Below are 23,438 nucleotides of genomic sequence, written 5' to 3'. Positions count from 1 at the left end.
TGGTGACCATTTTCAAAGAAGTCTGCAAGGTTAAGTAGGCATGGCCTTCCCTTAACCAAGCCAAATTGGGATGGGTCGAGTGTCTGTATGTTGCCAGTGTCCTTGTTTATCACTTCCATGATAATTTGTTCCATGGCTTTGCATATTAGATTTATTAGACTGTTGGGTCTGTAGTTCCCTGGGTCAGTTGGTGGTCCATCCTTGTGGAGAGGAATGACTGTTGCAACCCTCCATTCACTTGGAATGTAGCCTCTTTCAATCCTGTTATTGAAGAGTGCCTCAAGTGACATTGATAGGTCATGATGTTATGTTGTCCAATCTCGCCTTCATTCTTGCTGGTTGGGTTCGGAACCAAGTATTCGTTCCGACTCGGTCTATAATAAAGCTTGAGAGCTTCTACTGGCTCGAGTCAAAAGACCCTATCCCACCATGCTTAGGGGGATTACCCAGATCTCGTTTGCCGCTAAACTAGATCGGGTGCTTCCTACTAGACTCTGGCTAAGTGGAATATTTTTTGCTAATTATATCCCTATTTTTGTTTTCCTTATATAAAGACTGTTTGCTGTTGTGGAAATGCTGTTTGCTTAGGGTTAGACCATTGTGGTTAATCCGTTTGCATTTTGCTTCTGGGTTGTGTTGTTGCTGGCTGTCGCTTTCACTAGGCCTTTGGTTATTTCCCTATCCAGTTATCCTCCGAAGTAAAATTTTTCTTCTCTTCATGAGGCCCATCCTTTTAGCTCATTTACATCTTTGTGGAGTCTTACATGTTTGTGGAGACGAAAACGCATTTGTGGATGTTAACAGCGTTTACGTTTTGCAGTGATTTGTTTCTTGTACCTGTAATAAAGTGAGTTGGTCATTGCTGGTGGACTGCTTCCGTGTTTTTGGATTTATTGGCTTTGGAATATTTTTTGCTAATTATATCCCTATTTTTCTGTTGTTTTCCTTATATAAAGACTGTTTGCTGTTGTGGAAATGCTGTTTGCTTAGGGTTAGACCATTGTGGTTAATCCGTTTGCATTTTGCTTCTGGGTTGTGTTGTTGCTGGCTGTCGCTTTCACTAGGCCTTTGGTTATTTCCCTATCCAGTTATCCTCCGAAGTAAAATTTTTCTTCTCTTCATGAGGCCCATCCTTTTAGCTCATTTAAATTAGAGAGCTCCCTTTCCTTTTTTCCCCTTTCTGTCGAGGAGTCGCCGTTTAAGTTGGAGACTTCTCCTCTGGCTAGAGGAGATTGTTGTTTAAGTTGGAGATGTCTCCTCTTGTCTTTTTCCTTTTACTTCTGTGTGATTGTTTATAAAAAAAAAAAAAAAAAAAAAATCTAGTCCCTTTTCCTCTACTTCTTCTGTGGTTGTTTATAAAAAGTAGTAGTTCTTGATATTCATAGTAGTAGCCTTTGATAGTGTGTGTTGTTTGCCTTTGTTGGTATAATGTCGAAGGATAATAAGGAAGTGAAGCAGTCAGGCTTCAAAAAATGCGATTCTTGTAGAGAAAAGATGTCCTTGACAGACTGGCACACTAGCTGTGTGTACTGTTTGGGTGCTGTATATTTACAGGATTCATGCTTGATTTGCCATGCTTTTAGCTCCATGGTTTTACTGGAGAGAAAAAACAAGTTAGTAGTCAGGGGATTGTTGAAAGTTCCTTTTTCTGAAATACTGGAAGGGAAACAGAGCTCTCCAAAATTGGACAAGTCTCTTAAAAGAGCTTCTTCTTTGGCTCCAGCCTCTGAGCCATCGAAGAAACAGGCTAAGGACACATCTACAGACCCAAAGGCTTTCAGGCCCGAAAAGGCAATTTCTTTGGCTCCTCCAGTTATTTCAGAGCCAACCAAGAGTCATAGTTGAAGCCGATCTCTTCAGTCTTGCAGTCACCTATTTACAGTAAGTGGCTGAAGTATCAGGTCCTTGACCCCGTCCTTTCGGTCCTCCAGGAGTCTGTTGGACGACGATGTGGAGTGGGAGGTCGAGGTTGTTACGGACACCAGCGCTAGCCAAGATTCTTTCGAGTCCAGTCCAAAAGGAATTGGAATCGACAACTGTCGCTACCGTTTCTTCAATTCCTCCTCTGATCTGAGTGGCTTCAGAGCTGGAGTGCTTGGATTTGATTGTAGTGGAACCGTCGGGCCAGAGACCTGCTCCAGATTCTTCGGTCCCGATCTCTGCTCTGACCTCTTTGGTGCCATCATCTTTTGAGGGGTCTAGGAGCCAACACTCTCCCATTGGGTAGGACTTTTGTCAAATACGAATCTACCTCTCGGGGCCTCGGCGCAGGAGAGCTCGCTGCCTACATCGGTCTTGAAGCCCACCTCCTTGGTTTGGGGGCAGTATCCTGGCTCGCCAGAGGCTCCCTCGGAGCGGGCCGTGGTGCCTTCAAGGTCACAAGGAGAGTGCTGTCACCCCAGACCGCTCCACTCTCGGATCCAAACACTCTTCCCCAAAAGTGCCGGAGTCTGCCTTCTTACCATCCCCCCCCCAAGCAGGGAGACCCTAAGTCCCAGGACATCCCATCTGACGAACCCATCTCTTCTGAAACCTCCTCGTAGTATCCCTCTGGAGAGGTCCCTCAGAAGAGAACTTGTAAGAGGAAACATCTAGACTCCCCTGATGAGTCTATCACTTCAGACATGGACCTGGATCATTCAGAAGGGTCCCTATGGTCACCATCTGAAGATGTCTCTTTTGCAGACATCCTGGAGATCCTTAGGCAGAGAAGTGGCTGGAAGCTGCTTAACTCTTCTTAGAATGAGTCCGTGTACCTGGAGGCTTTTGGGTCTTGCCCCTCCACCTCTTGGGTGACACCGCCTTTCGATCAACTCCTAAACGTAGTTAGTTGAAAGGCGTGGAGGTCCTTGGAATCTGTGGAATCTGTTCCAAGGAGGCCGAACAAATTCATTACAATACCATCCGGTAAAGAATTTCTATCCAAAGGTGTCGTGGTAGATGCTATGGTGGTGGCGGCAGTCACCAAAAAGGAATTGTCTGAGACTTCCACATCTGTCCATCTGCCGAATAAAGAATCTCGTACGATGGACAGGTACAGAAAGCGTATGTTTTCATCAGTGGCTTTTACCCTTAGATCACTGCACTACTTGACCCATTTCACTAGGCTTCAGAGGGATCTCCTGAAGGAGCTAGGAGATGCCCTTCAAGGTTCTACAGCTGTGGAGGTGTCAAAGTGATCTTCCAGCTTTCCACCTTAAATTCCATAGTAAACTCCTCCATGCGACTTGTATCGTATGTGGCCGATGGAGCAAGTAGGGCAGTGGGTACAGGAATCTCCTTAAGGAGGCATTCCTGGATGCACTTATACGACTTTGCTGAGCCCTTCAGGTCTTCCATTATTAATGCCCCTTTTGACGGCTCATCCTTGTTCAGGCTAAAAGTGAGAGACTCTAACCAGGTGCATACAAGAAGGTAACTCTTTCTGCCGTTGGAGTCCATTTTTCCCTCCCTACTATGCCTTATCCCAAAGGCCAGAAAGGTGGGAAGATGTGGTTCCATAAATCTGCACGTGGTGAATTTTCCCCCATGGGCAGAGGGGGAAATAACAATGGAAGATGCCAACCACGCAGCAGAGGGGGTCCGCAAAACCAAGACGACCGGGACACATTCCTTGGTAGACCTTACCAGCGTTCCTGAAAGGAGGCTGTCTGTCCACCTCTGGAGGCAGTCGGGGGTCGCTTGTCATTGTACCCAAACACCTGACTAGGTATAACAAACGACAAATGGGTACAAGCGATCATATCCAGAGGCTATTACATACCCTTTTCCTCTCCCCTTTAGGAAAAAGTTGGTCCCGGATGTTCCACCCAATCAAAGGGATCAAGCAACCCTAGAAGTATAATGGTTGCTAGAAAAAAAAAAAAGAGTCATCCAAAACATCCCCGCAGACCAGATTGGATCTGGAATTTACTCATGGTTTTTTTTTAGTCCCAAAAAAAAACAGGGGACTGGAGGCCCATTCTGGATCTCAGCAGACTAAACAAGTCTGTCAAGAAATCCAAGTTCCAGATGGTAACACTGCAGTCAGTAATCCCCTTTTTGGGGAAAGACAATTGGATGTGTTCGATAGACCTCCAGGATGCGTACTACCATATAAAGATGGACAGTTGATCCCGGTGTCACTTGCGCTTTTGGCTAGGAGCCAGTCATTACCAATTCCGAACTCTGTCCTTTGGTCTCACTACAGCCCCCAGAGTGTTCACCATATGTGTAACAGTAGTCACAGCTCAACTGAGGCATCTGGGATTTCGGATGTTTCTGTATTTGGATGACTGGCTGCTAACTGCCACCACCGAGCATCTACTCATCTGGGCAAGAGACACCACCATCCAACTTTGCTCTCAACTAGGCATTATGATAAATTTTGAAAAGTCTGCCTTGTTGTCATCACAGCATATCGTTTTTATAGGAGCAGAGTTAAACACAAGAGAGATGATAGCCAAACTTCCTCCCAACAGGATTCAAACTCTACGTCAACAGGTAGAAAGCCTATTGACAAAGAGGAAAGTGCAAGTGGAAGTGATTCTACAGGTCTTGGGTACCATAGTGGCAGAGATGACCTTAGTACCTCTTGCACATCTACACATGAGAGTTGTACAGTGATTGCTTTTCACCCAATGGTCCATGCAGGAGCTGCCCATGTCCCACAAGATTATCATAACGGAATCCTGCAAGAAGTATCTACGCTGGTGGCTACATTCTACTCAAGTGGTTCTGGGCAGACCTTTCACCAAATCTCAACCAATAGCTACAGTGACCACTGATGCTTCCCAGATAGGGTGGGGGGGCATTATTTGGGGAAGACTGTCCAAGGAATTTGGCAGGGCAACGAGAACCACTTGCATATCAGCGTCCTAGAGATGAGAGCAGTGCTGTTGGCATCGCAGGCATTCCACAACTCCCTTCCTCTAGGAACGATTGCAATCCAGACAGACAATATGTCAGTCGTGTGGTACATAAACAAAGAGGAACGAGATCTTAACCCTTTGTTGAGAGGCTCAAAGAGTATGGCAGTGGGCAATCTATTCCCTGCTTCTCAACCTACCCTTCCTCTGATCCTGGTAAACCTGGCTGATTTGCTTCAGGGTGGTCTTTCTTTTTCCTCTATCAAGATCCATGCTTCAGCCATCTCTGCTCATTGTTCTCTTGAACAATTGATTTTCTCTCATCCCCTGATGAAAATGTTTCTCAGAGGTGCTTGCAATTTAAAACCTCCCATAAGAGCACCTACTCCAGTCTGGGATCTTAATTTTGTTCTAGAGAAACTCACTCTTCCTCCTTTTGAGTCAGCTGACTGTACAGATTTAAAGTTTCTTGGAAGACCGCACTCCTCTTGGCTATAACTTCAACAAGGAGGGTTTCGGAGCTGTAAGCTTTGATGGCCATGGAGCCTGTTCTTATTTTCCATGCAGATAGAGACTCTCTGAGGACTAATCCCTCCTTTATGCCTAAGGTGGTTTCCAGCCTGACTCTTAATCAGTCCATACCACCTTTCTACCTTTTTTCCCTAATCCTCGCAATAGAGGTGAAAGGATCCTACATTCTCTTGATGTGCACAGATAGCTCAGGTTTTACCTGGACAGGACTAAGGACCTTCGGAAATCAGCACAGTTACTGGTCAGTTTTACCCCTGGAGCCCAGGGCAAGGCTATTTCTAAGCAAACCATTTCTAAATGGATTGCACATTGCATTACCGTTTGTTATTCCTTTTGTGGCAAAGCTCCGTCTCAAGGGGTTAGGACTCGCTCTACTAGAGTGGCTTCCACTTCTGCAGCCTTTCTAAGGGGTATCCCTACTAAAGACATTTTGGAAGCTGCCACATGATGATCTGTTCACACTTTCACAAAGCATTATAATTTGCCTCTGTTTTCCAGAGCCAAGGCAGGGTTTGCCACTACGGTGTTGCAGGGCATTATCTCCAACCCTTGATGCTGTTGGTTCCTCCCCCCTTTTTTCTCTTTACTTTGGTAATCAACCCATTTGTTAGGACTGCAACAGTGAAGTACGATGAACATAGTACAGTTGTGTACACTTACCATAAATGTAGATGTTCGACTGTATTCACTGTTGCAGTCCTGGTGTCCCTCCCTCCTTCCCCCTTTATGCGGTCCTCTCCTATTCTCTTTTCCTGAGGTACAGGCTTAATTTGTTGTTTGTCAAATTGGTATTTGGTTTAAGCCTTATTTTCTGGGGGCTCCTGACTGTTATGGCAAGAAAGACTGAGGAAGTGATGTCAACTGCCTCCTTTTGTATCGGACGCCCTGACGTCCTTTACAACCAATGGCTTTTTTACTTACCTTTGTTATTCTGGCCGACTGAGGGCTACTGGGAGCCGGATAACCCATTTGCTGGGACTGCAACACTGAATACACTTGAACATCTACATTTATGGCAAGTGTACACAACTGTACTTTTTGGATATTGGTGCCAGTTCCTACAGAGAGGGAGAGGGCTATGAAGCTGTTTATACTATCCCTCAAGAAGCTGTAATCAGCTTTGGAGAAGTTTTTATGTCTGTTCCTAGCTAGAGGGGGATTGGGTGAGATGGTAACTTCACAATTGACTGCTTTGTGGTCAGATCTTACCAGGGAGGATGATACTCTAGGGATGTGGCAGTGGTTATTCACGTTGGTTAATACCCAGTCCAAGATATTATCACCTCTTGTGGGGGTATCGACTAGCTATTCCAAGGTATTTGCATTGACAAAATCAAGGATTCTCTGGGCATTTGGGTTCTGGCATGAGTAGTTCTTCTAATCTATGTTTGGGAAGTTAGTCACCCAGGATCAGGGTAAAGGGTTGAATCTTGATAGATTCAAACAGGTCCGAATAGGCGGATTAGGCATCTTGAATCAGATTTGGGTGCCGGTAGCTAGCTATGATTTGAATAGGGGTCTTGTCAGTGGTTAACTGCACCTAGAGCATCTCCTGTGCTTCGTACTGTTTGACCAGCCCGGAGGTGTGTATGACTTTAATGTATATTGAAATTGCACCTCCTTTGGCTTTATTGCCCACAGTTTGGAGTCTGAATGTATGATAGGATGAGTAACCAGGTAAGGCTGGAGTGCTCTACTCAGCTTTGAACCAGGTTTCTGTGACTGCACAGATGTCATTTTCCAGTGTTAGGAATGCTTGCAATGAGTGCAGTTTCATGTTTAGACTCCTAGTGTTTAGCAGCATGACCGTTAATTTGTTTTTTGTTGTAATTTTTATGCTGGTAGTTTTAACCTCATCACTTTTCCTAAAAAAAGGCACTATAGTGGAGGCAAGAGCCTTTGCCAGAAGCCTGAAGCCTAGGTGAGACAGGCCATCTCTGGTATAGCATCATGGTTTGTCGATCATATCTTCCCAGGCTGTCAGGTACTGGAACCCCCTGGAATGACACCAGAAACTAAGTCAGTTGTTAAAGTCAATAATTTTCTGTTTGTACTAAGGCATCATTCTGGGTGACGGTAGAATGCTGCTTAAGGCTAGGGACATACCTGCTTGGGACACATACTCGGTGAGCTCAATCATGTCTTTCTTCATATAGTCGAGAGAGGTACGTCTCAAGTAATTCATGCCAACATGAACTATGGGAGTCATAACAGTACCTGTTGTTGAAAGATTTGAGTGTGTATGTGATGTGGCGGATTCTGGGACCTGACTAACTGTGACTTTCTCCTTATCCAGCCTGGTGAGAGGCACATGTATGTGTCTCAATGGGGTCTCCTTTGACTAATATGTTGGGTTTATGGTGAAGCCTTAGTGGCTGTGAGGCACAGGTGTGTGGACTATGCATGGTAAGTGGTGTGGAGGACTGTGGAGATCACTTGTGTTTTTGCCTCAGAGGTCTCCTTGGTTTGGCTATGTTTATGTGGGGGACCTCCGCATATCTAGGTGTGTGTTGTGTAGGTGTGGGTGGTGGTTGAGGTGTAGTGATTGTGTTGACATCCTTTTTGGTGCCAGATGTACTGACTTGAGGGGGGAGAGAGCATGGACTCTAGGTTCCTAATGTAATTATTGCATCCCTCTCAAATTGTGTTCCTAGGTGGTAGTAGTAGATGTGTGTCCGTGTACATAAAGCAGTTGATACACTGCCTTAGGATGCCCATATCAACCAGATTGGCAGGAGAAACTGTAGGAAAGTGTCCACCCATATTTGTCAGAATCTGAAGGAGAAAGGCCAGGGAGAGCTAAGGGGGTGCAACTAAAGCACAAGTGCTTAAACCAAAGAGCTTAGAATAACTCTCAACAATTTAGACAGGCTATAAACAAGCCGTAATAAATGCAACAGAAAAGATGCAGTTGAACACTTTAGAGAACATGCAGCAAGTAGGAGGAAAAAGCAAAGCAAGATGAAGTAACAGAGTAGTAGGAAGAAACAGAAGTAAGAAAAATATAAGTATCTGAATAAAATGTTTTTTTTTTTTGTACTTCTAAAGTAAAAAAGGGAGAGAGCAGAAACAGAAGATAATTTATGGTTAAGGGACTAAGGTGTTTGGCCTTCCCAAATGATCTCTGTATTAGGTAGAATGAACTAAAGTGATGGGACTGGAAGGGAGTGTCCCAGATCAAATTTACAGTAGGGGCACGCAACTGCAAAAAAACACCAATTTTAAGAACACAACTGCAATAGCATGGGAGGGTGGGAGAAAAAAGTTTCAGCACAGTTCAGAAGACACAATTCTGCCAGCAAATATATAAATAATTCAGTCAAGCAAAAATAAACATAGTGCAAAACTCTGAATAAAGTGCCAAAAATATACTTATCTCTATATTTCCAGATTGTTTGAGAAGCACTCTGTCAGAATGCAAGGGGGGATTATAGCAATGATATGCAGGAATTTACAAAAAGGCAGTATTTTTATACCAGCAAGACAAAAACCAAGCCTTGAGACAATCAGATAACACAAAAGCTGTTAGACCAGTTTTTACCAACTTTGAGAACACAACAGCAGTAGTGTGGGGGAAAAAAGTTTCAACACATATCAGTAAACAAAATTCTGCCAGCAAATATATAAATAATTCAGTCAAAGAAAAATAGACAGTGCAAAACTCTGAACAGATGAAGTGCCAAAAAATATACTTATCAGCTCTATTAAGTCAGAATGTGAGCTGTGGTCTTTGTTTGCACTGCCTTCCTGAATGTTAATAATATTAGTATGGTGATTGACTTTAGAAGCATATAGTAAATGTACACACACTGCACTGCTGCCTTGTGGTTGCAACACTAGCCACATCTACATCTACAGCTAAAAGCAGAGTTATAACTAATGACTTCCCACCTTCCTGTCAGACGAGTGTCTATTTTTAGTGCTTTCTTATGAATATTAATTATGACCTTGCTAAAGTATCACATTCATGTACACAATGATTTCCATGAGGGGCTAATAATAACTTTCAATGCCACAGGATCTTCCTGCATTTAGGGAAACACGCTACCATCACCAGCCAGACCAATTTGATAAGCTAGGGCACAGTCGTGTGCACTGTTAAAATGAGCCCAACCATATCATAAACTTATGATAGCTATAGCCTTTCAGTCTTACTGCCTTTGTAAAGATGGATGCCAACAGCTGCTATTCACTACATTTGTACAAATAGCCATGCATATATATTTAATAAGCGGACAGTTACAAGCTTTTGAAATGTAATAAACTTCTTTACAAAAGGAAATGGGCAACACAATTTATAAATTAAATATACAAACAAATATTCACTTGAACAAAGAAGGTTTGAAGTGACAGATGGCAGGAGAAAAACACTGCACTAGGTAGTTTTGACACTGAAATGACTAAAGATAACTATAACAGATCTGCCTGCAAGTCATAAATAAGACCAGGTAAAGTGCATAGACAGAGCTCAATGATGCTTGAAGCAGTCTGTCTCTGTTCTCAGCAGCGAATCATATAACACTTCAGAAGGAAATACTGACTCCAGCTGACAAACTGAATTGCTTAGCTCAGCGCTGAACTTGGAAAGAAGAATCCCATTAGCTTTAAATATTTCCAGAGGTGTGTTCTGCCTTGATGAAAACACTAGAAAATACACAGTCTTTTAGCCATACCTCCTTTCTGCTTAAGATAAAGAAGTCTTGACCCTTTACTTTGTGTTCTTATTTAAATTTTAGACATAAATCCCCTCCACAACACTTGCAATCCCATAATTTAGTACAGTTTTGCACAGGAAATAGCTAATGTATAAAGCACTTTCACTTTCTAAGGCTTAGCTGCATTTTTGCTTAAAAAAAACTGAAGCTTTACATAATTTGCATCTCTACTGTATCTTCATTGGAAAAACAATTGCATGTTTTATATAGATTTTCACATCTTCTTATTTCTGCATCTTGGGAAAGAATGCTACAGATTTTATTCTACTTTCCACATTTATTTATTTATTTATTTATTTATTGCATTTATTTGATTTTGTGGGCCAGAAAAGTCCATCTGGGTGCAACCCATTTTCATCTGAGACCTGGGTAGAAAAACACTGTTACATAATACTTACATTTTAAAGAAACTGTATATTGTTTTCAGTATAATTATATGGAGTAAATTACATTCACAAGTTACATTAAAATACAATATAGTTTGAATAGATTGTACATAGACTGATAAAGTACAAGGTTCACACACTTGTTTTGATATGGCATTGGTTACACCTAACAGATTTTATAGAAGCAGTTAGGTTCTTTTCAGTGAGAAAGACATTGTAATGATGCATAATATCGATGCAAGTGAGAGAAAAAATAGATGTTTTTAGTGTTGAGCATGAAAGTTGATGAGTTTTAGATGTATTATACAGAAGATATGGTGAGGAAGATTGTCAGAAATTGATTGTCGGTAAGGTAAAACAGACTGAAAAAAGATACAGCTTGTCAGTGTGGGGGCAAAGTTAAATATTAATGTTGTATAGTGTTGAAAGAGAGAAGCATGGGAGATGGCATTCAGAAGGAGTAAAGTCAGAGTAAAATATTAAGAGAGATTGTGAAAGAGAAAGTGTATTATCTAAGACAAGTAGGTAGGAGGATTTGTGATGATTAAGGGAAAATATGTGGGGTCATGGGAGAATTATCAGCCTGCAAATAAGCATGGCACCCCGGGGATTGGTTTAGTTATTGGTTGAGCTCTAGCTGGGATCATATCAGTATGGGTAGTTTTGATGTCTCCTTGAGGGTCTTCATTCCTCCTAACTTGGCTGGTAATTTGTTGACTCTGCCTCCTTCACCAATCCATATTGCTGCTTTTGCAGGTGACATTGTTACTAATGCACTGACAGAGACAGTTTGCTGGTGAAATTCCTGACTGGTGCTGTTGTGCATATTTTAATAATATACTGTTTTATTTCCAGATAATGGCTTTAAGGGCATGTGGACTGATCATCTTCAGAAGGGTGAACCAAGGCCATGTTTCTGCTATAACCAAGGATGAGATTGAATTTCTTTTATTACAGACTTCTTATGGGGAGCATCACTGGACACCTCCTAAAGGTAGTGCATTTTACAAGGTAAAACTGTATACCACTTAATGTAACCAAATGTATGTGCTACATCAGTCTTTAGCTTGAATGTTTCTGTATGTTTCAGGTCCCAGATTTTGAGTTATAGCAGGTTTTAAGTCCTTCAGCTTTGAATTATTTGAAAAGGCATTGCATTATTTCTACTGTAGTTTTTATACATGTATATAAATTTATTTTTATCCTTTTTACTATGTGTTAATTTTTTTTTCACTATTAATAGTACAGACACATAGTAAAACATCATTTGAAAATATTTGCTTTATGGGTACCGCCATACAAAATCTTATGAATGCACCATTGACACCCACACCACTATGGCATTGCATATAAAATGTCAATTGAGTGTGAACATTTTCACACTAGTCCACTGACCTGAACCACATCCATGACTAAAGGGTAGTTCTGGTAAATATGGTCCCTTTTGAAGATAAAAAAAAGTGAGACAACTTCAAGATGTTTTTGTTTTGAACTTTTTGTTGTGGTTTTATATACTTGTGGGCACATGTAAAAAGTGCCCCCCCCCCCTTCCATCCTCTCCTCAAAGATGCACACTGCCATCTAGTTACTTTACTGTACGCAAGTTCTGGCCAAACCCAGAAGGATAGTTTGGAGGTCAACATTCACAAAGTACTTAATAAAAGATTTTGGACTGGAAACAGACTGCCTGCCTTGCTTGGATTACTTTTGAATACTTAGTAATTCTGTACAATATTTCATATTATATATAATATAGGAGTTTAAGTTCGCTACTTCTACTATTGTCTGATCTGATTAATTTACAGTGATTAACTAGAGATATGGACTGGAAATCTTCCACACAGAGAGGTTTCTTACACTGTTTTGCAATTTAAAAAATGCTGTCTTGTAATATTATCACTTGGTTTACAGAGCATTGTTGTATGCATGTTTTATGACAGAAGACCGTGATTGTGTTCAGTTTCTAGACTAATGTAGTCAAAGCCTGCAAATTTAATAATTTTGGGGACAGATAATTGTTGAGGGACATGGAATGTAAATGCTGACACTTGTCACAGCAGAGTTAACTCATTCACTCCGGAGCAGCTCAGAAAATGCTCCCTGCTTTCTTCCACCATAGAAACAGTGCAGCCTGAGCTCATTTTCAGAAAATCCATTTGTAATACCGTACAGAAAACAGATGTTCATAACTCTTTAACTGTAAGAGCTAGACCACAAATGTAAATGCGAAAGTTGTTCAGCAGACACTGACCTTTCCAACAGTGTAAATGTTGATAGTATGTGTCTAAGTCATTATTAAATATCTGCCAAGGAATGCTGATATTGGTCATATTTTTTACCTTTATGGAACGACAAAGCACAATATATTGGTGAATGTGCCATGCAGACCCATACACTTTGTATTTAATTTGTTTGTATGAATGTCAGCTTTAAAATGATACCTTAACCTATACTGTGTTGTGTCTTTCGGCTTTTCCCAGTTAGGGGTCGCCACAGCGGAACTCCGGTCCACTAATGATTGGCAGTAGATTTTTACGTGCCGAGTTGCCGGCCCTGACGCACAACCTTTTAACGAAGGTACACCCATTCACGCATGTCTACACACACAAGACGCTGTAGCTGAGAATCGAACAGGACAACGTCTTACTGTGAGGCGACAACGCTACCGCAGTACCACCACCGTGTGATGCACCTTTATGGAGATATTCACAGAAATATGATACATATTATATTTATCATAATTGATAAATAAACAAAGCATAACATCGCATCACCTGTAACAGACAAGGGGCTTAATATCAGTGTAGAAGTTGTGTGTTTCAATGTCAGCTTCAAAATGATGTATCATTTTTGTCCTTACTTTGTGGGCATAATAATGAGAAGTATTTGGAAATGTATAATTTTCATAATCCTACAAGACTACAACTGTAATATCTGTGCATGTGTACAGTATACAGACACAGTTCTTTTACCATGTTGTAAGGAGTAATATTCTCTTCAAAATGAGGTATTATTTGGCACACTGACATGTTCCCTTGCAAAGTTATTTACCAAAATATGAAAAAAATCATAATTTCCATAACCTAAGTCCTAAACAAACTTTGCTATCTGTACAACATACATACACAGTTCTTTTATCATGTTGGAACTATTAATACTGTCTTCAAAATGAAGCATTACTTAGCATATCAACATGCTCCCTTGCAAAGTTATTTACCAAATTATGAAAAAATCATAATTTCCGTAACTTAAATCCTAAACAAACTTTGATATCTGTACATGTGTACAGCATACAGCCACAGTTTTTTACCATGTTGGAACTATTAATACTGTCTTCAAAATGAGGTATTACTTAGCACAGTGACATGCTCCCTTGCAAAGTTATTTACCAAAAATAAAAAAATCATAATTCCCATAACGTAAGCCCTAAACAAACTGCGATATTTGTACGTGTACATCACAAGGCCACATTTCCTTTACCACATTGTCATGACTGATACTGTCTTCAAAATGAGGTATTACTTAGCACATTGACATCTTTCCTTAGCTGTCATTCACTAAAATATGTAAGAATATCATAATTTTCATAACCTTAGTCCTAAAAAAACTGATATCTGTACATGTGTACAGCATACAGACACAGTTCTTTATCATGTTGTGAGGACTAATACTGTCTTCAAAATGAGGTATAACTTGGCACAATTACATACTCCCTAGCAAAGTTATTTGCCAAAATATGAACAAAAAATCATAATTTCCATAACCTGAGTCCTAAACAAACTGTGATATCTGTACATGTGTACAACATACAGACATAGTTCTTTTAGCGTGTTGGAACTCAATACTGTCTTCAAAATGAGGTATTACTTAACACATTGACATGCTCCCTTGCAAAGTTATTTACCAAAATATGAAACAAATTCATAGTTTCCATAACGTAAGCCCTAAGCAAACTGCGATATTTGTACATGTGTACAACGCAAGGCCACATTTATTTTACCATGTTGTAAGGACTAATACTGTCTTCAAAATGAGGTAGTACATAGCACGTTGACATCTTTCCTTACCAAAGTTATTCAGTAAAATATGAAAAAATATAATTGCCATAACTCTAGTCCTAACAAATGCAAGTCGGTTACTGATGATGTTTCAGGGATTTATTGCATTACTACGACACATATATGTATATAATTGTCTTAGTTGCTCTTCTGTGTGCTATCTGTTCAGTTGCTCTTACTCTGCACTTATTACTGCTTGTTAGTAGCCTTCTAATTTACTGCCTTCTGCACTTGTTTTTTAGTCATTTGTTAATTTAATTGCATTTATTTTAACTGTATTTGCCGTAGTGTTGCTACACACTCGGGTGTGCTGGCCTGCACTACAATTTGAATTGTATTTACTGCTGTTTTAGCTGCTTTTTTATAACAAAAAAAAGTTCTAAGCTTGTTTCCTGCCTTTCCTGTAACTAGTCAAGTCCAGATACAGACTTGCTGTATCCAGGACTGTTGGTAAGCTTCTGAGCCCCCCAAGCTTTTCTGTGCTGGAGGGAAGCCTTCTAGCTTATCAGTGGGAGTGGTAAGCACTAGGTAGCCTATCTACCATGGGAAGAGTGGGTTTTGGCCCTGAAATTGTAGTTCATTGGCAGTTTGGGCAGTTTTTCCATCTCTTTCTATTTTCTGGTTAAAAGCCTGTTTTGCGTTTGGTCCCCGCCTTTCCTATAACTAGTGTAGTCCAGGTACAGATTTGCTGTATCCAGGACTGTTGGTAAGCTTCTGAGCCCCCCATGCCCTTCTGTGTTGGTGGAGGTAAGCCTGATAAGTGGGAGTGGTAAGTACTAGGTAACCTCTCTACCACAGGAGGAGTGGTTTTTGGTCCAGAAATTATAGTTTATTGGCTGTTTGGGAAGCTTTTCTATCTCTTTCAACCTTCTGATTTAAAAGCCTGTGTTTGTGCTTGTTTCCTGCCTTTCCTGTTACTAGTCTAGTCCAGGTACAAAACTCTTTGTAAGCTTCTGAGCCCCCCAAGCCTTTCCTTGTTGGAGGGAAGCCTTCTAGCGTATCAGTGGGAGTGGTAAGCATCAGGTAGCCTATCTACCACAAGAGTAGTGGTCCTTGGCCCAGAAATTGTAGCTATTGACTGTCTGAGCAGTTTTTTCCATCTCGTTCAACTTTCTGGTTTTAAAGCCGCACTTTTGCCTGTTTCCCACCTTTCCTATAACTAGCCTAGTCCGGTTACAGAGTTGCTGTATCCAGGATTGTAAGTAAGCTTTCTGAACCCCCCAAGCCTTTCCGTGTTGGAGGGAAGCCTTCTAGCTTATCAGTGGGAGTGGTAAGCATTAGGTAGCCTATATACCACAAGAGGAGTGGTTCCTGGCCCAGAAATTGTAGCTATTGGCCTTTTGGGCAGTTTTTTTTTCCATCTCTTTCAACGTTCTGGTTTAAAAGCCGCACTTGAGCTTGTTTCCCACCTTTCCTGTAACTAGCCTAGTCCAGATACAGAGTTGCTGTATCCAGGACTGTTGGTAAGCTTCTGAGCCCTGCAAGCCTTTCTGTGTTGGAGGAATGCCTTCTAGCTTATCAGTGGGAGTGGTAAGCACTAGGTAGCCTGTCTACCACGAGAGGAGAGGTACTTGGCCCAGAAATTGTAGTTTATTGACCATTTGGACAGTTTGTCCATCTCTTTCAACTTTCTGGTTTAAAAAAACACATCTGCGCTCGTTTCCCATCTTTCCTGTAACTAACCTACCGGGTAGCACTAGAAAGCCTTAAACTGATACAAGCCTTCTAGCTTAGAAGAGAGACTTTGGAGTGATTAAGTATCAGTTTTCTGTTCTTTCTTGCTGTACTTAACTGTTTTCTGCCTAAACGCAGATTTTCCAGTGTTTATTGTAATTTAAAAGCTTGTTTTTTTCACATATTGTACTTATAAATAATTTGTTTAACTGTTGAAGGCTACACACTAAAGTGCAATAGCCTTTTCTGATTGTTTGTACTTGTTTAAACCTGTTTTAAGCATATTTTATACTGTTTTTTGCCTTATCTTTTCAAAAAAAAAAAAAAAAAAATTCCTTGTTTCCCGCCTTTATAAGCTAGTATACTCCAGTTTTAAATTCAGGGCTGTGATACTAGTTTCTGAGTTGCCCGTACCTTACTTGGATAGAAGAAAGTTTCTCTGTTCACCTGTGAGAGAGGAGAGCTTTGAGCAACCTATCTGCCCCTGGAGGAGTGGTTCCAGCCCAGAAGTTAGTAGTTTATTGGCCATTTTGGGCTAATTTCTATCTCTTTCATTTCCCTACTATAAAAACCACGTTTGCATGGTTTTGCGCACCGGGCAGTGCTGGTTAGCTACGGATAAATTATTCCCTGCTCCACTAAGTTTCCTCTTCAGTTTTTCCATTGAAACTAGTCTAACACTCAACCTAAGCACTCAGAAAGCATCTTACTGCCCAGCACTTGCTCGGACCTAATAGTAAGCACTAATATACCCTGACACTGATTGCCAAGCAGGGCAAGGCTCTTTATTCATCCCTCACCAATCAAGCAGCTCACCCTACTATTCAGGTATGACCAAAGGGCAACTTCAGTTGCACTCTCCAGTCCAGCTGGTGAATCTGGGTATCCTGAGGCAATGTTACAACTGCCTCATGTACACACACAACCGTCTCCTCCTACCACAAAACACTAACATATGCGAGAGATGCAATTATACAGCCAAACTGGAAGCTAAGCTGTCTCCACCCAAGACTTGAACAGATAGTCAGGAGGAGAAGGTTAACACTTGCACCACAACTCCAGCTGTACACAGACCTACTAAAACAACACTGGCAAAAAATACACAAATCATACTTCGAGGCTGTAATTAAAAACCTGCAAAAGCATCAGAGACCTCCAAAGCAGACACCCAAACAACCTACACTTCCCGTCACAAACCAGACAACACAAAAAACACAAAATAAGTGTGCCGCACAATCACAGCCCTTAAGGCGAAATAACATACCTAACACACTAGTAATAGGTGTCTCTATAGTCAGGCACACTGACGTCCCACTCACTAATCTGGACAAGCAGAAGGTTACTGTTAGCTGCCTGTTGGGAGCCAGAATCCGCGACATAACACAAGCACTTAGGTCACTCTAGAACAAGTAGAAATATGACTCTGTCATTGTTTATGTTGGTGTGAATGACGTGAGACATACCTCCCTGGGCTACATGAAAAGAGACATGGAAGAGCTCTCTGATCATGTAGCCCAGGCTGGTATGACCCTGACCCTGAGTAGCATCCTGCCCTCACCAAGAATGATACCTCAGTATAAAGACAAAATTATCAGTTTCAACAATTGGCTAAGCTTCTGGTGTCATTCAAAGGGGATCCAGCATCTGTCAGCCTGGGACGACATGCTCGACAAGCCGCGTTGCTTCACAAGAGACTGCTTGCACCGGTCACCCCTAGGCTTTCGAATACTGGCCAAGGCTCTTGCTACTCCCATAGTGCCTTTTTTAGGCAAGGCTCAAAAGTCAAACCCACCTCCGTAAACAGCACAGTTAACAAAAAACTGAGGGTTATGCTACTCAACGCCAGGAATTTAAATCTCAAAATGCACGTGCTCTAAGCACTCCTCAGTATGGAGAACGTAGACATCTGTGCAGTAACTGAAACCTGGTTCAACGCTCCAAAGAGCACCCCAGCACTACCGGGCTACAACTTATACCACACGTTTCGGCCACAGAACACGGACCAAAACACAAAAGGAGGGGGTGTATCCATATTCATCAAGGATACCTACACCTCCAGGTTAATGGTGCAGCATGATACCTCCTGAGATCATCCATGTGCAACTAGCATCGAGCAAATCTGCAGTGCAAGTTGTGGCCTGCTACAGATCACTCTCCATGACCCAGGGCCACCACTCCACCTTTCTGGAGACACTGGAAAACGTGAAGGTCTTACCGAACACCCTGATATCGGGCAGTTTCAATTACCCTACCATTCACTGGGAAAACTACTCGAGTACAAATTCCCAGGCCCAGCACTTCCTGGAATTCATCCACTCAAACGCCCTGGATCACCTGGTAAACTCCCCTACCAGAGGTGAAAATACATTGGACCTGGTCATCACCAACATGGGCGACAGGTGTTCCACACCGGATGTTAACCTGCCACTGGTTAGATCAGACCATAAAGTAATCACTCTGAATGTCCACACCCCACCACCAACCCCAACTAAGGAAACCGCAGTAAAAAAAACTTTTCTAAAGCGAACTTCACCTTACTTAAGTCAGAGGTGGTAAGTTTCACAGCCCCCACGCAAAAGGATAACCTGGCCAAACTTGCAGAAACCTTTACAAGTGCACTCTATGAGCACCTACAAGGATGCGTGGTTCGTGCCATCCCTAGCAAAACCAAGACTCACTCCTATAAGAGAAGGAAACCAGTTTGGTGGACCCATGTAATTAACAGGCTATACAATAGAAGAAGGAAACTAGTTCAGAAAAAAAGCAAATCCCAAGAAGGAAAGACATCCCTGATCAGTATCCGTAAGAAACTAAGGTCCCTCATGAAATCATCCAAGGCTAACTTCGAAAGAAAAATAGCTAAGGATTCAAAAGATAACCACAAAGCTTTCTTTAGCTATGTTAAGAATCTAAGTGGCAACTCGCAGATATGCACTGAACTAGTGCAAAATAGCACAAAATATACTGAACCTACTGATATTGCCAACATCCTTGCAGATAGATTCAGTGCAAACTTCACCCCCCTCGCACCTCCAAAAGGGCCCACAACAATACCGGAAAAGTGTAGTGTCACAAAAATCAGACACACAGGTGAAAACAGCCCTTTCAAAAGCCAAAAACATAGCGTTAATGGGACCAGGTGGTGTCCCAGGCTGCGTCTTGCACGAACTACAGAGCAAACTAACCCCCCACCTAAACACGCTGTTCAGCCTCAGCCTCTCTGCAGGCTATGTGCCCATAGAATGGCGCACAGCAGCGGTTATTCCTCTCCACAAAGGTGGGGCCACAACTGACACTGGTAACTATCGCCCCATAAGCCTGACTAGCCTGGTCTGCAAGGCTATGGAGCGCATCATCATGGAACTCATTAACAAAGACATTGGGAGCCTCCAAACACTTGACCTGACTCAGTTCGGCTTTGTTAAGGACAGATCATGCCTACTAAACCTGGTTGACTTCTTCGAGACAGTCACCAAGGCCATAGACGAGTGAAAGGTGGTTCACACAGCCTACCTTGACCTCGCCAATGCTTTCGACACCATTCCCCACTCGGGTATTACAGAAAAACTCACCAGCCTGAACATAAACCACTACGTCATGAGATGGGTTGGCAAACTGGCTTACAGACAGAACTCACACGGTAAGAATAGCGGGCTCCAGGTCCGACTCTAAACCAGTCACAAGTGGTGTCCCACAAGGCACGGTCCTGGGACCCCTGCTGTTCGGCATGTACTTTTCAGAAGTACAGGCAAACACAGGAGGACTATGGCTAACCAAGCTCACCGATGACTGCAAACTGGGAGCCATAATTGACTCTCCGGCTGACACGGACATCCCCCTAAAGGACCTTACTGAGATGGACACCTGGTGTCAAAATCATGGCCTCAAGCTGAATGCCAAAAAAATGCAGTCATCCCATTTGGGAAAAACACAACACCCACGAATTACCACATAGGTCCACCTAAAGAAATCCAAGTCACTGTGAGCCACATGCTCTAGTGAGCTAAACTTCGCCACAACAATAAATAGAACATGCTGGAGGGATAGATTCCTGCCACAGAGACTCCCCATGCTTTGGAACAAAATTCCAAATAACATCAGGCAGAGCTCCTCACTAACGCTCTTCAAGAGAAACCTTGACGAGTGGATGGGTGACAGAAAATACAGCCCTGGGATCACTTAATTGGCTCTGCTTGACAGAGGATCAGTTAATTAATCAAAGGGGCGGCAAAAGCCGGAACACTCTGGCTAGGCTTATAAATGCCCTCGGGCAGATAGCCTAGTACCTACCTATGAACCCATAATGTTCATTACCTTGTTTGCCTATTGGAAGCTTCACTGCTATGCACATAGGCATTGTTTTTGTGGTTCATTATTTGCAAAGATGATGCAGAGGTACATACCTAACAACCTGAAAACCAGCAGCTTACACATACACAATCAGATTAGTAGTAGACACATATTATAAATATACACATTCTTGGTGTAGCCAACATACTGCTGAATGAGTACATGTAAAGAGAAAAGGCCATGTAAGGACCGCCACTCCACTAATGAACCCAGGAAAGGCATGGGACTTCAGTGGCACTCAAGGGCATCTGATGTGTCCGATACCTGTGATGGCTACCCACTCCACTACAGTCTCACGACCTCCTTCAGTGTCAGCAGTCTGCCTTACCTATGCCTTTTCTCTTTAACTGGGTCCATTCAGCAATGGACATAGGGGATCAAGGACAGAAGTAATGTAATATTTCCTGCCCTGTCCTACATACATTTACTGACTAAATATAAGACTAAATGTTATTCCCAGATTTAAGATGAAATATAAAATAATCTGTAGCACTCAAAAAAATATGGAGTGTCTCACACCTGTGCTTGCAATGTTGATAATAACTTTTACTAATGTGAACAACAGTGACAGCTGCCAATGATTTTACCTGACAAGTGATAATGACATGGTGTTATAATGTAACTGCACAAAAAATGTGATAATCACCTCCATGTCTTGACTGCAAGATTCTGCATGCTCTTCTAAAAGTGATAATTGCTCCACATAAACTTTTGAGCAAACATCCATTACATTTAGGGTGCAAGTATTCTGTAAGTCATTACCATCTGTCAGGAAAAGCCAGGAGTAGTTCTGTAAAAGTTTTATAACACTTCTGTATTACTTAGCCCTTCCTGACATCTAAATTCTACACATGAATGTTAAAAGCAGAAAAAAAAATATTACAGCATGGTTGGACATATTCTCTTGTACGTCGTAGCACTCTACTCAAACAGTTTTTCTTACACAGCATGTTTACCAGCTCCCTACCACAGTTATTTACCAAATTAAGAAAAATATCATAACTTACACGTGATGTAAGTAGTGTAGTGACAGTGGTGTTCATGAAATATAACAATAGAGTTGTACTTGACAAACTGGCCGTACTTGGTCATGGTTCTTTTCCATTCAGTTTCACTACCTGCACGTTACTAATTTATCGTGCATAGCTGTCGTTACGCCATTGTGGAGGTCAGTCAAGTACAAAGCAATGCCATCCTCAGTTAGGTGAACATCTTCTGCGGTGATGCTGTCATGGCAGTTTGTTGATCCACCGACCCTGTGCATCAAGCCATGCATGAACCCATTCTGTAAACGTCTGGCTTTGTACGCTGCCCCTTGACTTGTGCTGTTTTAGATATCTGGTGAGGAATTATGTCACACCACACAAAATGACAACGTGGCCACCATGACTGCAGCTGTTCAAAACTTGCTATGATTTGAAACTGTAGCCTTCCAAGTGGGTGAGTGATGACATCATTCCCTCCAATGCAGCACAAGAAGGTCAGGCTCAGGGTAGAGAGCACCTAGGAAAGCAGCACTATGGGACTGAGCTGAAGTGTCTCCAAGTTCCCAACTGTCACCTAGGTCTATCATAAGATCCATGGTGGTTGGGTATGACACCCAGTGATGCACCCAGCAGCACAAGGGCAGGTGGCACAAATCTCTGAAGAGAAAGCTTCCTGCCCTTGACGCGGAGGCGCTCAGTTGGTAACTGACAAGGGGGCACAGAATGGGCACATGTAAAGAGAAAAAGCACTGTAAGGACCGCCACTCCACTAATGTGCCAAGGACAGGCATGGGGCTTCAGATGGTGGGAGTCTGAATTTTCCCCATACCTGTGCTCGCTATCCACTCAGACTGCTGGTAGCAGCAATGACCCCCGATTACGTGCAGTGCCAGCAGTCTGCTTTCCTCTGCCTTTTCCATTTACATGTGTACTTCTGGCAATGGCCATAAGGAGTCAAAAGAGGGAGCTAATGTAAAGCCTCATGCCCTGACCTACAGACATGCACTACACCAGAGAGGAGGGAGATTTTGTGGAGGGATAAACCATACTACTATAAGCAGACAATGAAATGTCAATCAACCTTGCAAGCTGCTCTTATACTGTGGATAAAATGATTAGATGAGAAAAATTATACTATAAAAACTAGTCGCCACAGTTTGTGAACGCATATTCTATACAGCCAGCGTTATATTTGGATGGAATATAACAATACCAAAACATATGAGTCATCTGCACTGCCCGTGGGCATTTACAAATGCATTCAGACATTATTACGGACTTATTGCAGCCAAGTCATACAGGTCATGATTTGCTACATATTAGATAACCTCTTTTGATATTTGGCTATCTTCTTTTCTACGTTCAAATAATTCTTATACTACATGGGTCTCAAATGTTGCCAACAGTCATAAGCTGATCCTTGGAGTAATGCGATTGAAATTGAAGATGATGAATAAATTTGCCAAGCAAGTGAGCTAAGCTGACTAAAAGACAAGTTTGGGCACAAAGCCCTTCAGTGCTTTCCTGCCTCCAAAGACTACGCTCCGTTGAGGCTTGCAAGGATCAGCGATCAGCTTTTGCTTTCCTTTTATCTACCGTGGCTTAGTGGTACTTCATGCAGAGTAGTATGTACAAGGTCCGGGGTTAAAGACTGACAGAGGTGTTTTATTTGTATCTGTCATGGCTTAGTGGAAAATCACTTTGTGTATTGAGTGTAGGGTCCTGAGTTTGAGCCTTGCTGAGGCAGTTTATTTAACCTATGAACCTATATCCATGTTAGGCAGAGTCCCTCAATGGCCCTCTTCGAGAAATCTTGACGAGTGGATGGGAGATCATAGGTTTACCTGCGATCTCTTCTGTGTCCCTGCTAGACAGAAGCACAGTAAACTAA

At 42.2% G+C, this 23,438-nt stretch overlaps 1 protein-coding gene across 11 annotated transcripts in view; it reads left to right on the top strand.

The window, feature by feature from the left end:
- NUDT2 (nudix hydrolase 2) overlaps positions 1-23,438 on the top strand; it is a 365,305-nt gene that overhangs the window by 177,447 nt on the left and 164,420 nt on the right. For all 11 annotated transcript variants that reach the window (XM_044077961.1, XM_044077925.1, XM_044077953.1 and 8 more), the window contains one exon: positions 11,335-11,473. In XM_044077961.1, coding sequence (XP_043933896.1) covers positions 11,338-11,473 — 136 coding nt within the window. In that variant the 5' untranslated portion in view covers positions 11,335-11,337. The remainder of the gene's footprint in view (positions 1-11,334; positions 11,474-23,438) is intronic.

The sequence above is a fragment of the Protopterus annectens genome, chromosome 1.part1 (assembly GCF_019279795.1).
Source record: "Protopterus annectens isolate FY-2018-M chromosome 1.part1, PAN1.0, whole genome shotgun sequence".
NCBI classification, from domain to species: Eukaryota; Metazoa; Chordata; order Ceratodontiformes; family Protopteridae; genus Protopterus; species Protopterus annectens.
Note: the sequence above shows the minus strand (reverse complement) of the source record. Positions and strands in the feature narration are given on the sequence as shown.